The sequence below is a fragment of the Rhizophagus irregularis genome, chromosome 7 (assembly GCF_026210795.1).
Source record: "Rhizophagus irregularis chromosome 7, complete sequence".
Lineage (NCBI taxonomy): Eukaryota > Fungi > Glomeromycota > Glomeromycetes > Glomerales > Glomeraceae > Rhizophagus > Rhizophagus irregularis.
Window position 1 is genome coordinate 3,340,820 of NC_089435.1, and position 17,018 is coordinate 3,357,837.

Here is a 17,018-nt window from a genome sequence, read left to right on the forward strand (position 1 = left end):
AATTAATATAACGTAATATTTATAAGAGTGTTGAAATTAAAAATTCACAATGAAATTTTATACCTTATTGAAAAATTCAGTAAGATTTTGACAATTATATAAATATTTTAACTCAACATTTTTTATCTGACTCGCTTATCCATTTCTTATTAGAATTTATTTTTAATTGTATCTCTAGAATAAAAACAGCAATTCCTTTATTACAATTTGTCCTAATAAAAATGATTCATCTGACATGGCTTGTACATTCATAATTCAAGCATGATGCAGTTTAATTCTTGAAAGATTTCTTATTCCAGGAAAATAAAGAAAGGAATAATTAATATGATAATGATTATGATAATAGAATAATTTTTTCAAGGAATAAATTTGCTTTCCAAACATTTTGATAATTTCATGTATGACTAAATAATTTCTATCTTCTAAGCTTAATTGAATTATGGAGTGATTTATCCTTGAAAGCATTATCAAATATTCTACTAATATCACGAACTGAAAGTACTCTGCAAAATGCTGCATAATTAAACAGAGGTTTTTTTGCTGTAGGTTTGAAATAAAAATTCCATTCTTCTGTAAGAGCTCTTTTGATTCATTTGGAAGACAAGCATATAAGGTAGTAAGAATTGATGAGTCTATCTTAAATGGATTTTGTTGATAAGAACTTTTATTAAAATTCCAAATATTTCTCCATAAAATTCTAACAGAAATTCCACACCAAAGGCGATTAGTTAGCAAATATGAATGCAAAGTAAGAGTATCTTCCTCTAAGCATTAAAAAATCTCATTTAAACAGTCAGATGGAAGTTGACAAGTCATTTTATTATAATTTCAAAAAAAAAAAAAAAAAAAAAAAAAAGATTGATGTTAAACCTTTTTTAAAATATAAAGAAATATAAATACAAATGTAGTGTAATATTAATTTTTTTGTCGATCGGTACAATTATAGTGCGAGCTGAAATTACGTTTTCAAAATGGTTGAATTTGATGTCAATCGCATAAGGTGTTGGCCCATAAACGTAAATACGTAATGTATGTAATGTAGTTAATCGATTAACATAATAAGATTTTTAGATAAACATTGATCTTGCCTTATTTTATATACATTGTTTCTTGTCACCACCTTACGTGGTTATCGCTAATATAAACAAGAATCATCACATGATCTGAATTATTTTATTATATGTCGCACAAATCGCACAAATGTATAATCAGAAAATTTTTTCTTCCAGGTGATGTTCAATCATTACAATCAAGGTCACGATTGACCTTTGAACAAACTCTCTTCACTTTCTTCATTTTATAATTCATCATTGTGTCTTCAAAAAATCAAAAAAGAGACTATTCAACGAATAAAAGAAACATTTCCAACAATAATTCAAAATATTCCCATTTCTCCCTTTGCAGATTATACAAACTTTCATATGTTGTTTAAGCAACAGTATCCTGTCACACAATTCTTTGTGAGTTCTATGAAGTATGAAATCTTTAATCATGATTCATGAATAAAGATAATGCAAGATTAAAATAAACAAAATTTTCATAAAAAAATTTAATAATTAAATTTTTTTGTATATATGATAAAATAAAGATTTTTTCTAAAGTATTGCCCTTCTATCAATAATTTAATATGAACAAGAAAATTTATCACTTCAACAAACGGCTCCAGAATCTATGCTAAAATGTAAGATGATAAGTATTAGTTATTCTTGTTTGAGTTTCCTAACATTTCTATATGCTATGATAGTTTTTAGAAAATACAATGAGCTGTTGGTTGATTTCATCGATTTTTGCACTTCACTGAAATGAAAAATCTCTGTTAAACGTAACTCTATAGCAATCTTCATAGGTACTATTTGCATAATGAAATATAGTAGCTTATTGATTATATATTTAAAAAAATATATATATATTTCTTTCAAATCTTTCTTGTAATTTATAAATTCTCCAATCATTTTCTTTCAGCTGATCTTTCGATTTAAAATTGAAGTTGTATAAATTTGTCAAAAATTCTTCAATCTTTGAATAATCTTCGTTCAAAGCAAATGGTAATATTAATTTACTTTATAAATAGAATATTCTTTTTTGAATAAATTAATTAAATTATAACAATTAGGATTCATTATAACTAAATAATAATTTATGACTGAATTAATCTCGTTTAATCATATAATAAAGTTTTTATTTAGGATTCAAACTTCAAATGACATCTCTCAAGATTGACGATTCTATTTGGGACCTCTTGAAAAAAACAATTTTATGAAATATGTCTTTTATGCCTTATTTACTGTAACGATTGATACTTAATACCATTATTTTTAGTAACTTTATAATCATCTGTGTTTACTGCGCCACATTCTATTTACACTCTGTAGTAACCAAAATTATATCAAACACACAAAAATAAATTCCTAATCACAAAGGATTTCCACTAAAACAACCTTTCTTGAGAGAAAATCTTGTTTTAGGGTCTAAAGATCTTGATTCTAAACTGAACTCTTCTAAAAAAAACTATTCTTCCTCCCACATCCATTTGGAGAAATATTTATAATGAAAAAAAATTCAAAGGACAACTTGTTTATAGCTAAATTGACTTTAGACAACTTACACACTTCGTCCAAGTGACAATTTGTCAAAGGTCACTTTGTGATAAGTTGACCAAAGCAAATTTGATTACATAATCATGATTGTCCCTTGGCTAACGCTCTAAAAATAATTCTAACCTAATATATCTAATAAAAAATCAATAAAAACAATATACTAATACAATAAAACATTATATAAAAAAATAATTAATACAAAAATATAATAAAAATACAATAAAATACTAAATAGTAAAAAAAATTCATATAAATTATGATTGATCATTTCACTAATCACTAATAATATATTAGTGCGCGATGATCATTCAGTAATCAAAATTTCGCAACAGTAATATTATCATCCTGGTTATTACCATTGATCACCCGTTATATCATATGATTTCATCACCTAATTTTTCTATCATAACTATATTGATTTATATGAAAAATCAAGTAAAATTGAATAATCTAAAACTTAGTTTTCTAAAGCTACAAAATTTAAATATATTTCAAATCATCAAAATGTATATATAATGCTTACAATGTAATAATCTGTAACTTCAAATTTCTTGATAATACCTAAATCAATATATTTTTCAATGATTTCCAAATTCTTATCATTTTTGTTTAAGCTTGACACAATACAAAAATCAATAGTAATAATCAATGAAATTGACTTTTGTGATATATGATTTGACCAACTTATAAAAAGAAATCTAATTCTTCCAGAAATATTTTAAATTGTACATTATAGTGATAATATAATATTACTTAATGTATTTTTTTTGAATATTCCAAAATTACTTCCAATGCATCTTTCTCATTTAAAATAAACCACCACATCAAACTTTAATACTTTTTAAATTCTGACAACTTTCAATAATTATTTTTAATATTTCCAATTCATTTAGAGGTGTTGGTACACATTGTTCATAGTAGTGTATCATTAGTTTACTTTTAATTCTAGTAGAAAGCTTATTAAGAATTGGACAATATCTGGCAATTGATAATTTAATGAATTATTATTATAAATCATACTATAATCACAAAAATCAGACTTTTTCCATTATTTTCCCAATTAGAAAGTTCATATTTAAATTTTAAACTTGTAACTTTGGGAAAATAATGTATTGTAAAATTTCAAAATCTTTAAACTATTCTTTAACTTCAAATGACAGTTGTAGTTCTTGTAATTTTGTTAACCTAATGATAAATGATAATGAAATATCATCATCACCTCCATAAAGTTTTAATTTAGTCAATGTATTGGGAACTCTTGTCATTAATAAAGATATTAAATCTGTCAGAACATAATATATTGATAAATTAAGACATGTTGAACAGAAATTAAATCTATCAATCCATCTGGAAGACAATCTACAACTGTTATATCTAATAATGAAATATTATTACAGATTTGAGATAATTGATGAAAAAATCAGAGGAAGTATCTGAACTACAATATAATTCTGAAAGATTTTTTAAACAATTCCTTGCTCCAGGGTAGGAAGTAAAACCAATTTCTTGATAGTGTGGATAATCTAAAACCTTTAATGAATCTGAAAAAAAATTAAATCTATCAATCCATCTGGAAGACAATCTACAACTGTTATGCCTAATAGGAGGATTATGAGGATATTGTGAACTAGTTTTACTACGAAGCAAGGCTACCATTCCCTCAGCCCTATGATGAGCTGAATTTCTCTCATGACGCAACCTATTACAATCCTCTCTTAAAGCTGATATTTGGTGACGAAATGCAAGATGTTCATTTGTTCTTTCATTTCTGAGTTATTGAATGAACTCATCCCTTTCTTGAACTTCATTCAACAAAATTTCGTTCTCTGCAACCAGTTGATAATGCTCAGAATTGGTAAGAGGAGGAGGAGGAATAATGAAAAATAATTACAGATTTGAGATAATTGATAAAAAATCAGAGGAAGTATCTGAACTACAATAATAAAATTCTGAGGGATTTTTTAAACAGTCCCTTGCTCCAGGGTAGGAAATTAAAACTTTTAATGATTCTATATATTTTCCACCACATCTTTCACACAAAGACCATAATGCAATCTTTAGTATCAGGATTTTGAGAAATTCCATAAAACTTGAGAGTAAATTTTCTTAAACCATGTAATTAGTTTACATTTTACATTAAAACATTCAAGTTATTTTTTAAATGTTTACGCATTATTTCAAACCAATTTTTATCTGATTTTCTCATCCGGTCCTCCTTATTAAGGTCACAATATATTGGTCCGTCCTTCCATATTGCAAATATACTGAAGTTTTTATTTCTTCAATAATATTAAACTGGTTGGCATGGTATCCACTCAACAACTATATCAAACAAGTCATAAATGCTTAATTGTTTTTCTTAAATAAAATCGTCAATCATTTTATTTCCACTGGTCCAATTTGTATTTACTTTAAAAAATTTGTTTGATATGGAATATACCATTCATATTTTGCGTACGAGCGTTCTGCATACTTTTCATCACATTTTTTACATCGTAGTTTATAATTTTCGCCATTCATATATTGAAAAACCATAATGTAATTGTGTGTATCTGGATTTTTGGATATTCCATAAAATTTATAAGATTCTTTTTTTGAATATATTAAATATTCATCTACCTGTTAAAGCATATAGAAAAAAAATTAATTGTGTAAAGAACGATAATATTTTTAAATTCATCACAATATTTTCTCTAATCTATTAAAATAAAAAATAATATTTTAATTAATAAAATTTTTTTTTAAAAAAAAAATTTTAAAAATATCGTACCTCATTTAAAAATTCATTAATGATATTTGGTTTATCATAAAAACATTTTAAAGCAATTGTTTCAAACGAATCAATATCATGATATTGTAATGAACCATCCTTCCTTTTTGAATAATATAATGCAGCAAAACTACCTTTGTTTTTTTCCTTAATATTAATGAATTGATTGTATGGTATCCATTCAAAAATTATATCATCATAATTATTAAGCTTCATTACCGCTTGTCCAGTTCATAAAATTTCTTTTTAAAGAATTTATTTGACAATGTTTACACCATTCTTTTGCTGCACTTGAACGATCTATATAATTTTTAGCACATTTTTCACATCGTCCTGCTGGATTTATCAATGGAGACATAGTATATTATTTCGAAAGATTCTTTTAATTAGAATAATAAGAATAATTAATAATTAGAATAATTTCGGTTTAAAATTAAAGACGATCAAACAATTTGAGAATCAACAAGGAGTTACCGCAGTAATGTTTAACCAAAAGAAATTAATGCCTTGTCGATCATCCCCTTACATTCGCGTTATCGAAATTTTTTTGGAATACAATAAGACTTGGTTTTCCGTCTAGTAGACAAAGAACTTGACAAGTAAAAAAATTGTTCTTTTATTCTGTCATGTCAATAACAGTTGTGAAAATATTATAATCTACATGTTTAATTGGTTATAGATGAAAATATTTATACAAAATATTATAAAAATCAGTTATAAATACAAGTAATTAATTAAGATATAAGAGGGATTATTATTATATAATTTATTAAGTAGTTACATTGAAATACTGTATTAAATAGTCAACTTTTTTATTTCTTTGTTTAAACAAAAAATTCTTATTTTTATTGTTAGTATCGACAATTTTATTTTATTTTTTTTTTCACCATTTGGGTGGATAATAAATAGATCATGTTTAAAAGGAAATTACCTGCATTGTGGCTTGTGGGCTTAGATAATTTATGTGACGGAACCGGCTGCGGCTGGAGACCTGCACCGGGCTGGGTTCGTGTAACCCAGTCTGGTATCGTAAATCAGTTAAGCCGCAGAGCTGCGGCAAGTTCTAGAACTTTTTTCAATTTATGAACAAAAAGCGTAAGCACCTGATATGTTGTAAGAATTTCGTAAAAGTTTAACCCAAATTTAGCGATCAAGATAACTTCAATAAAGTATATAAACACGTAAAATTCTCACATACGAAAAATTATTTTAATAAAATCAAAATAAACAAACGGAAAACATGCCTTCAACTTCAAATAATAACCCTTCATCTCGAACTCAACCTAAAGATAACGTTTATAGTGGCGTCAATAATAAGGGAAATATATGGTATCATCGTGGAGATTCAGTAGCACCCGGTGGTTCCTATTACTACGCTAACAAGGATAATTCTTACTATTATCAAAATTCAAATGGATCAAAATATTATAATAATGGAAAAGGTTATTCTTATTACAAAAGATATTAAGCTCAGTATCGAATTTTTCTTCTCTTTCGATAATGATATTTTTTTACCGTTTTTCTTTTGATGTCTCTTTTTCTGTTATTTTTTGTTTTTCTCTTGATATTTACGTATACAAGTGAGCTATAGTACCCGGGTATCATACAAATTTTTCTGGGGTAATATACTACGAGGGATGCTTAGAATTAGGTACAAGATTATTAGGTATAAAGGTCATTTTTCAATTCAAGATCATTTCACATAAATATTTTACTTTCCCCGGAATTGTTATTTCATTAAATATACATCAACCTAATAAAGTATCATGTGTAATACCAAAAGTCAATTATTGACTATTTATTATAATGTATCGGCGTTTATGGAAACTTTGTGCTTACGGTTTCTCTGCCCATCACGTGATTGTCGGCTAATATTTTGGGTCGACGCCAACATTTGTTGCATTAACTCAATATATTATCATTACATATTTCAATAATAAGATCTGCATCACGAAAATATATATCGTATATTTTTGCCCTTGAAAACTTCTGGAGCAACGTAAGGTATTCCATAAACGGATAAACCTTTCAATCGATAACCTTTCAATTGCAGATTTTAATAAGATGGATTATTATCATAATTACGAAAAATCTAATAAAAAATTTTGCGTTTAAGAAACTTCATTTGTGTTTTAGACTTATATGTCCCTTTATTGTTTTGGAATTTCTATTCCGACACATAAAAGAAAAGTAAGAACCAAGCAAAATATTTTAATATAATTTTATTTATCTGTATTGTGGTCAATAAATGAATATATCACGATTCAGGTGATATTTATTTTACGCCATTCAACATGTATTAATAATTTCCAATGCTTAATGAAGCTCAATAGAATTATTTTGGAATTTAAAGTGTAGTTTAAAGTATGACAAATGCTTCGTCACGGATTTGATAATTAATCCATTTATAAGCACAAATTTTGCATCTATAATTAACTAAATTGTCTAATTGATTAGTACTCATGTCGTTACCTATTTTTTCTTTCTAGACTTCTAATATTCTAATAACATCATTACCTAAAAATTTCCTGATTTTAAAATAAGATCAATATAGACGAAAGAACTGAATATGTAATTAAAATAATTTGAGAAAATCTTCGTAAAAGTTCTAAAATGATTTTTTTATATACAGTTATGTTTATTAAAATACTATTCATAATGAATCAGAATAAACAAATCCTAATTAATACATATTTGAGTACAAGGTGGAATTAAGGTATGTCGATCATTTCAAGTTTAAAAGGGGCTGAAAAGTTTTTGGTAATGAAAATCTTTATTCTGCATTTAAATTAGATATTTTCTACCTTTGTATTTAATAATTTATATTATAGTATGTTAAAATATAATGCAGTTTAATAGTTTAATAGGAAGGTGCTTGATATTTAGCTATAATTTAATTTTAAGAATTTCGACAAAATGGTAGTTTTTCTTGGTTAAATAATAAATATATATAATGAAAAGTAACAACCAACTTATTGATTTGCATCCTCCATGACTAAATCGTCTGACATAGGCATATCATCGTCCATATTGTCGATATTGTTATCGTTCTATGTTAGTCAGTCACAGATTATATGTTAATTATTCAAATAAATTATATTTTGTATTTGATTTATTATTTAACTGACATATTTGTTGAAGTTTGGATTTAGTTTGAACCTTTATATAGTATTTCTTTTAAAAAAAATCATACTGGATACTCGTCAAAATTCAAATTTATCTTCAACATTCCTTGAATATGTGATTAATTTGGTTTATTATTATTACTAATGTTAACCAAAATTTTATTTGTATATCATATAGATAATGCTATGGCATATAAATTATGCCCAAATTAGGTCAAGAGATCGAAGATTTTAAATATAGTAACAAATTGGCGCCATTTGGAAACGAAAAAGTTCATTAAAGTTTACTGGCTTGGAATTAAAGATGAGGTTAGTGAATATATATACATATATACGTTTATTATACTTGGAGATCTTTTACTTTAATTTTATAAATTTCGTTTAAAAGATAACCACTAGGAAGCCATTGATTTTCGCCTTCCAAAGAATTCAATTGTTAACGACATCACCATCACCAAATTCTAGAATTAGGTTCATCAGGATAGGATTTAAAAGGACTATTTGGGGACCGAACCAGTAGAGAGAATACAAGAAGAACATGCAACATTATACGCAGAGGTGAATATCATGAATTGATTAAATTTTTTTATTTTACCATAAATATACATGTATTTATTTTAGGAAATACCTCAAGATGAAATTCATGTCGATCAAAATAACCGAGCGAGCTATTCAAGTATATCATTTCACAAAGGATCAGATGGAATCTTGTTCAAATTTGTTATTAAAAACGTAATTTTATTTATTAATTAATAATATAAATTTCAAAGAATCCAAATTTTGATTTCTTATTGGCTTAGAGCGAGACTCTCGCGAATACTAAAGTATGTCTTCGACATCGCCTTGGTATGAGTGAAAAAGATTTTTCGAAAGTAAAAATTGCAATTGTATCTGAAACTTCATACGCAAACCCGGAGTATCTTGATGACGATGGTGAGTTAAACAAGAACATTTTATTAAATCGTTTATTTTAATTTATTAATCATATATAATTTTATAATTTTATCAGAAATGACATTATCTAATGAAGGTTGTCTAGGACTTGATCACGTAGATAAATCTGGCTGCGCGGAGAGTGTTTTCATTCGAGGCTAATATATTAGTCTTTTTTTTATACGCAACAATCTCTTGTAACTGAGAGCATCTTTATTTTTATTAATTTAATATACAGTTGTACTATTAAAAATTCTATGACATATATGACATTACGCCGTATAAAATCCACTCTTTAACATCTTGTTACGCGTCTACCCACAATGTAATGTAATTCGCCTCATCCTATGATACATAAACATATCAGATATTGTATTTTTAACAAAAAGAAAAGATAGTTGATTATGAAATTTTTAACATTATTCCTTGTGAATTATAATTTATAAAATTTCTTTAACTCGTCCTATCCTTACAGAAAAATGGTGTCCGGTATGATAAATTCCCGTCATATGATATGTCCAAATTTTGTACCGAAACATGAAAGATTCCAAACACTGCTATTCATCCGGACCCTCCCCTTATTGGTTTTTTATATTGGTTTTGTTTTATATAGGTACAAAAAAAAAAATTTTTTTTTATAAAATATGTAAATCTATTCCATAGACTTTTTTTTATCTATTAGTTAATAATTATTTAAATTTTTTTTGGCCAATAAAAACTCAGAAAATCTAATTGGGTGACCTAATTAAGTTTCTTTAGTAGCACAATCTATATTATAAATAGAATTATCTTGAATAAAGACAATATAGTTAATATAATACTTCCATCATAATAAACAACAATAAGAATTCTAATAATACCAAATAGCTAAAATTAGACGATCAGGAGTAAATAATGTATAGAAAAAAGAATAAACTGAATTTAGAAATTAAAATGCAGCCAAATGAATAAAATGAATAACCAAATCAGTATACGAAATAAGAAATATAATAAAAATAGATTAATTAAAACGATATAAATATATTTAAAATGATAAATATAATCTAATTATCTTAAAAATAAGCATATTAATTATAGTTGACCTATAAATAATATCCTTTAGCGTTTTAAGATTGATATTTGATAATAAGAATAATAAAAATAGAAAATAAGAATAATATCAAATATTGTATACTATTATTAAAGAGTGTTATTTTTATACAATGAACAATATTAGAAGAAATTTAATTATGACGTAGTAAAAATATTCTTATATATAAATATATGTACAGTACATATGATGTATCTGGAATAATTTTTTATTAAATTAGTTATAAAGTATGTGTTTATATTTTATTATTAATAAATTATCATATTATATAAAAAATTACAATCATTATTGAACATTTTGAATTAATCATATAAAGAATGAAATTATACAAATTAATCAAAGAGTAATGAAATTTTATTATTATTTTTTTAGTTCATGAATATTCATAACATCTATGTATTTCCATTTGCCAATTAAGTTATCCATATGAATGTAAACATATAAGATAAATTTTTAATCAATGTCATAATATTTTAGAATTCTGTTTACATTAATGACAAGATTAGATAAAAAGAGACAAAGAACAATTAATTAACTAACATAATTTTTGATATTAACAGTATTTGCTCAGCTCCAACTAAGAAAAAAATTGAACTGACTTTCACAATATGAACAATATGAGTAAATTATTAGTTTACTAAAAAATAAATATATCTAATAAAAATCATGATTCAAAAATTATGGAGAGCTCATAGTCTTTGATAATTTGTGTTCTACTTGATTTTTAAAGCCTATGAAAATTATTTAACCATAAGTTTTCTACTTATTATTAGTATAAGTTAAACCAGAAAAACTGAATGATGAATATTTGAATGGAATTGAAATGTCAAAATTCTTTTATTAATTTCATTATTATAATACTTACAATCTTCTACTTTTCTTATCCATTTACTAAAGTGTCATCAAATCCAAATGGTTAAAATTTTTTCACTAGTCATAGTTTTGCCTTTTTTAATTACTTTCAGATGTTTTTTTTTTTATTGCAGATTACTCTGAATTGGCAAAAAATTCCTAATAAATTTTCTATTTAGCAATAGTTATCATTATCAGATATAACCTCCCATTTATCATCAAAAAATTATCCCAATCCAAGTGGATGGGTTTTCTTGTATCTATAATTGATGAACAAATTGGTTCATCATAATGGATATTTGTTGTTATAAGAAAGATACATAACTAATTTCTCCTCTAAGATTAACAGACCTTAAACAGAAAATTTAGATGTACTAAAGTGACCATAGGATGCAAGCAGTATACCATTATGAAGTGCTATAAAATGACTACAAGATGCTAATTTTGCATGCTTATTGTTGAATATTATCTGGTCAATCAAATACCTTAAAAGATATTTTTTGGACATACTATATATTTTGATAAAAATTCAATAGTACTTTTATATATAATATGTAGTTCTTAAGAGTCTGAACACTTTGCATCCGTAATATGAATTACTTTGATCACAAATCCACAAAGGACTTTGTGTGTTGTATAATTTTCAAGAAAATTTATCTTAACAAAAGAAGTGATAATAGTAAGGCTTTTTATAAAAGAACATGCAGATTAAAAATACTGTTCAGTAGTTGGGAATTTAAAGTTTATTGACATATAGTTCATAAGCATATTGTTAAAGTTGTAAAAAGTAAAATTTATTATCTGTAAAATTGTATTGTCTGAAGCATAGTGGAAGACTTTTATATCTTACAGTATAGTAATTACATTATTTTCTTAATCAGGTGTAATGATTTGATCATGTCCATATTACATACTATTTGTGGTCAAGTATACAATCAAATGATATCATTGTATCACAATATTACTGATATTTATATTGTCAAACAAGAATGACAAGAAATATTAGCATTCCACATGACAATTTTACTTTTTTTACTTTTTTTTATTAACTGAGAGGATATCCTCCTTAAAACTGTTTCCTACCAAATTTACATGGAGTTCAAATCTTGAAAAATTATGCCCAAAAACTCTGAAATTACATTTAAAGGTATTAATAAGTAATATAAAATGAAAAAATGTTACTCATTCTCTATATACTCACCGAAAACATCGTTGCATAAAAGTCAAGACCGATAAAGTACGGGACAATCCATAATCGATTGTTTAATTTTATTTTAGTTGTAGAATATATTCAGTTTTTTCGTAGTTCTTTAGTATTTAACATTGAACGTAATCTGAAATGTTTTTGGTATTTTTTAGGTCTATCTAGAAAGGATACACTTAATGTTTAAAAGAGTATTTAAATTAAAACATGTTGATGTTGCTTGATATGGAAGCTAATTTCTATTGGATCTGAGAAAGGTTTCAGTAGGGTTCGATACAGTCAACTCGCGTTAATTTAACACGATTCAGGTTGGTATTAATAATTATAATGACTCGTGAACCGGCTGAACCGCATGTCCCGACATGTCATAAATTTCCTGACCCGGATGTAATTCTGGCCAAATTAAGCCAATAGTTCATTATTTGATTTCTGCTAATATCACGCCTAATTATTTGACTTTATTATATTAGACTAATTCAGAATTCATAATACACAGTGAAATTCGATATAATGGAACCATCCGTTCCATTGGTAAAATTTGTCAAAAATCCGTTATATCAAGGGTAATTTAATTATAGATTATGATATTAAATCCGTTCCAGACCCTGATTCCGATATATCAAGACTTTACTTATGTTCCGTTATATCAAGGTTCCGGTATATCGAATTTTACTGTGTAATAACTTGATCTTGTATGGCCATTTATCATTACCAAGCCACTTTTTCTTTAACTGTAAGCAAATGATCAATTAAAATGAATTTATTATGTAAATTTTTTAGATTATCAATATTAAGTCGGTAATATATTTTGAGTTTAACCTGTTTTACACATACTTAGGTCGAGTTACGAAAATATAAGACCTGAATAAATTACGGGTCTTTCCATTTTCATTCAAATCAGGTCGAATATATTCTCAAAACCTGGCTCGACTTACCGATGTACAGGAACAGGCTTATGTCGGGAGGGCTGGTTCGGTATTTTAATCCATCATACCTTTTATATCATTAATTGTCCTACCATTGCAAAAAAAAAAAAAGTTAAATCAAGAACTAACTCATGAATAGGAGGGAACTTCTAAATATATCAATTGATGATTCAAAAAAAGCTAAGCCCTTAAAGAGAACTATTCCTATTTAGAACTTATTAAAAAGACAAACATTATTTACTGGTTTACTGTACATAAAATTTGATTTTTATAATTCTATCGATAATTTGCTACGATTTGTTATTTGTTTTTTGCTCGAAACATAAATAGGATCGGTGTAATTGATCAGTATTACTGCGGCCAATGAATCATGGTCGGACAACATTACTTTTACATTTTGTCTTTGTTTCCGGATATGTAAAAGCTGTTTTTTTTGTAATTTGAAAATTTGAGAAATTACGATTACGGAACAACTTATTACCGCAACAAAAGTGTACTATAAATCGAGAGTTACTAAAGTTATTATATATTTTACGTTTTATAATTCAATTGTGGGAAATTTTGTAATGATCAATCAATTGTTTATACAAAAGTAATGCAATGAAACGTACATCTGTCGATCTCTTAAAATAAATATAAACTTGACGGTCATTATTTACTAAAAAAAAAAAAATCCTTTCCTTTTCCTTTTTTTTTTTGCGAGTTAAATAATTTTTTTCAAAAATGGACTCTTACTCAAAAAACAAAATATCCGTTGAATGTTACAATGAAATTTTTTATCAACTTAAAAATGATATAAAGACTTTATATAATTGTACATTCGTAAACCGATTTTTTTGTCGTTTAGCGACGCCGTTATTATGGGGTACGCCTTTTGAACACATAAATTTGGAAAATCCAAAATCACCTCTTATTATAAATACATACGTAAGTTCTTTAGTGGATGAAGATAAATCATTTTTAAGACTTACAGGAATTCCTTTAGAATTACCAGAAGCGACATTTTTTTATTACCCTGAATTCTTAAAAAGTTTTAATTCACAAGTATTTCAAATATTAATTGAGAGGTGGTTAATATTAATGGAACCATATAATTATTATGTAAATTATCAGGATAAATTGGTATATTCAACTTATCTTGTTAGTAATTTATTATTTGCGTCGACTAATAAATTGGAATCCTTGAATTATTTTAGGTTAAGTTCTCATGATAGAATGTTTTTTATTAACCATAAAGAATTTGTTTATTCTATATCTCATTTAGTAAATTTGGAGATTACCTATTTTGCTGGAGCAAACAATCCTAATATTCAAGAAGATGAAAATAATCTTAATAATTTATTCGATACTTTATCTCATTACACTTTTTCGATTAGATACGTTAAAATTAATATTTCATCAAATTATATCGCTTCATTTACTTCACGTTTTATTGAAAGTATTTTTAATTTTATCGCGCATCAATACAAATTAGAAGCGTTATCATTTAACGAATCCTTAATTTTCGAAAACTTATTCGAATTTGAGGAAATTATCAAATCTCAGGAAACAAATTTAAGGCATTTAACAATTGGGGGGAAACTAAAAAATTTCTCACGAATAGTAAAAGTCTTACGAAATTGTAGTAATTTAGAGTCATTAATCTTTGAAGGAAAAAAAGGTTCTATTATAGAGGAGGATAATTGGGGATATTATGATGTTAAAATGAGGGAAATACCCATAATTGAAGAAATTGATTTCAATAAATTGAAAATCAGAAAAATTTATTGTATTGAAGATTGCGTAAGCGTAGATGATGTAGATGATGGATATAGTAATTATATGTACGATGAGCAACAACAAGAAGAATTTGAAACAACAGGAGGTGATTCATCAATCAGTGATGATATGGTTACACTTGGTCTTAAGAAAATACTCTTAATGACCAGCGCAAATTTACGAACATTAAATTTAGGTAAAATAAATACCTTTATCATTACAATATTAAGAGAATATTGTTACGAATTAACAAATTTATCATGTGAAATATCAATTAAAGATTTTTGGTCGTTTACCAAGTTATTAGAGGTGTTGAGTGGGTTAGAACATCTCGAGTTGAAATTAGAGTTGAAATTAGAATTGTCGTCAATGTTAAATGATAATTATATTGTGACGTTCACGAATTCATTACCTAACTCCTTGCAGAAATTAGGTTTAAATATCTATAGTGACGAAGACGAATTCATCACATACTTTTTAATGAAATTACTGGAAAATATGGGCTATAACAAATTATTTGAATTATATTTTTGTAATGAAAAAATGATTCGAAACGAAAATTTACGACTAATTTTACAATTTGCTTTAAATAGGATTAGATATTATGGTAATGATGTTAGAAACTTCAAATTTAAATATGTTATAGGAAATTTTAATCAAGACTTCGATCAAGCTTTATTACAAAATGGGCGAGAATGTATGGACATCATACGTGAAGAAATTTCGGACCGTTATAAGTAATTATATAGGAAAGTCTTTTATAAAAATGCTATTTGATGGGGTTATTAAAGATGAATTTTTTTCTTAGGCTACTTTAGAATATTAGATGTATTGGATATTAGATATATCAGATGTATTGCTATATTGTTAATTATCTGTTATGCAATAAATTGGTATTTGATATTCGGTATATGTACGCCATTTATGTTATTTTATTGTGATCATAATTTTGTCAAAGTTGATTTATTTAAAAATAGACGCGCTAAACAATTTTTACAGGTCACGGGACAGGGACAGTGTTGAAAATACACGCGATCACAACGAATCGTTTGCCGATTCAAATTTACTATTTCATAGAAATGAATAGACGCTAGCATCCATTGTAAGTGAAATGATGATACTATGAGTTAACTCTATTGAATTGAATCAAATTTATTATTTCTTAGAAATGATTGAACGTTAGCGTTACATCATTACGTCACACTTTTTGAAAATCCACTATAAGTGAAATGATAAAGTATATGATTACTATGAGTTAACTAATTCTATTGAATTTTAGATATTTGGTCTTTATTGCAAATATACGTAAATTTTTTTTTCTTTTTTTTTATCATCACTTTATCAATCAAGCATCATTTCTCTAAAATGCGGCGATCTCTTCATCTAGTCAATTGACATAACCAATAATTGAAGAAAAAAAATTTTTATTTATACCATCATAATCAATAATACCAAAAAGTAAATAGTGGAATCTTACAAAATCCCTGTAAGTTCAATATATTCTCGAATTCTTTATGTTTCGGTCATATTTCCTTTTTTTATAATTTCATTCTAAGCACATGATGGTATGATGGGCCGCCAATACCACCTTAATTGTAAATGAAATTAGTGGACTTTAATCATTATTATGTTATTATTTAATCATGACTAATGGAAAATATTTTTCTTATCATAAAATTTTAATATAACTAAAATTTGTCTCTTTTTCCATGATTGGTTGGACCGGTTTATGTTATTTATATTATTTATATTATTGCTAAAAA

The 17,018-nt window shown here is 26.0% G+C and overlaps 4 protein-coding genes across 5 annotated transcripts; 3 read left to right on the forward strand and 1 right to left on the reverse strand.

Annotated features, from left to right (window-relative positions):
* Positions 1–5,208: 5,208 nt before the first annotated feature.
* On the reverse strand, positions 5,209–5,725 carry OCT59_027496 (uncharacterized protein; the record flags this gene model as incomplete). The annotated part of the gene is made up of 3 exons (XM_066137011.1): positions 5,209–5,295; positions 5,368–5,501; positions 5,587–5,725. 3 exons carry the CDS (start codon positions 5,723–5,725, stop codon positions 5,209–5,211), a joined length of 360 nt encoding a protein of 119 aa, XP_065993440.1.
* Positions 5,726–6,607: 882 nt separating this feature from the next.
* OCT59_027497 (uncharacterized protein) lies at positions 6,608–6,835 on the forward strand (the record flags this gene model as incomplete). The annotated part of the gene is made up of 1 exon (XM_066137012.1): positions 6,608–6,835. The coding sequence occupies one exon, from the start codon at positions 6,608–6,610 to the stop codon at positions 6,833–6,835; it is 228 nt and encodes a 75-aa protein (XP_065993441.1).
* Positions 6,836–8,283: 1,448 nt separating this feature from the next.
* On the forward strand, positions 8,284–9,587 carry OCT59_027498 (uncharacterized protein; the record flags this gene model as incomplete). 2 transcript variants are annotated; one of them, XM_066137014.1, is made up of 7 exons in its annotated part: positions 8,284–8,286; positions 8,706–8,801; positions 8,881–8,963; positions 9,025–9,050; positions 9,127–9,224; positions 9,293–9,425; positions 9,502–9,587. In XM_066137014.1, 7 exons carry the CDS (start codon positions 8,284–8,286, stop codon positions 9,585–9,587), a joined length of 525 nt encoding a protein of 174 aa, XP_065993443.1. The 2 variants fall into 2 exon arrangements, with proteins under 2 accessions (XP_065993443.1, XP_065993442.1); XM_066137013.1 differs by lacking the exons at positions 8,284–8,286; positions 8,706–8,801; positions 8,881–8,963 and having other exon boundaries at positions 9,031–9,050; positions 9,114–9,168.
* A 4,633-nt stretch (positions 9,588–14,220) lies between these two features.
* OCT59_027499 (uncharacterized protein) lies at positions 14,221–16,073 on the forward strand (the record flags this gene model as incomplete). Its single annotated transcript, XM_066137015.1, has 3 exons — positions 14,221–15,451; positions 15,536–15,992; positions 16,064–16,073. 3 exons carry the CDS (start codon positions 14,221–14,223, stop codon positions 16,071–16,073), a joined length of 1,698 nt encoding a protein of 565 aa, XP_065993444.1.
* Positions 16,074–17,018: the final 945 nt, after the last annotated feature.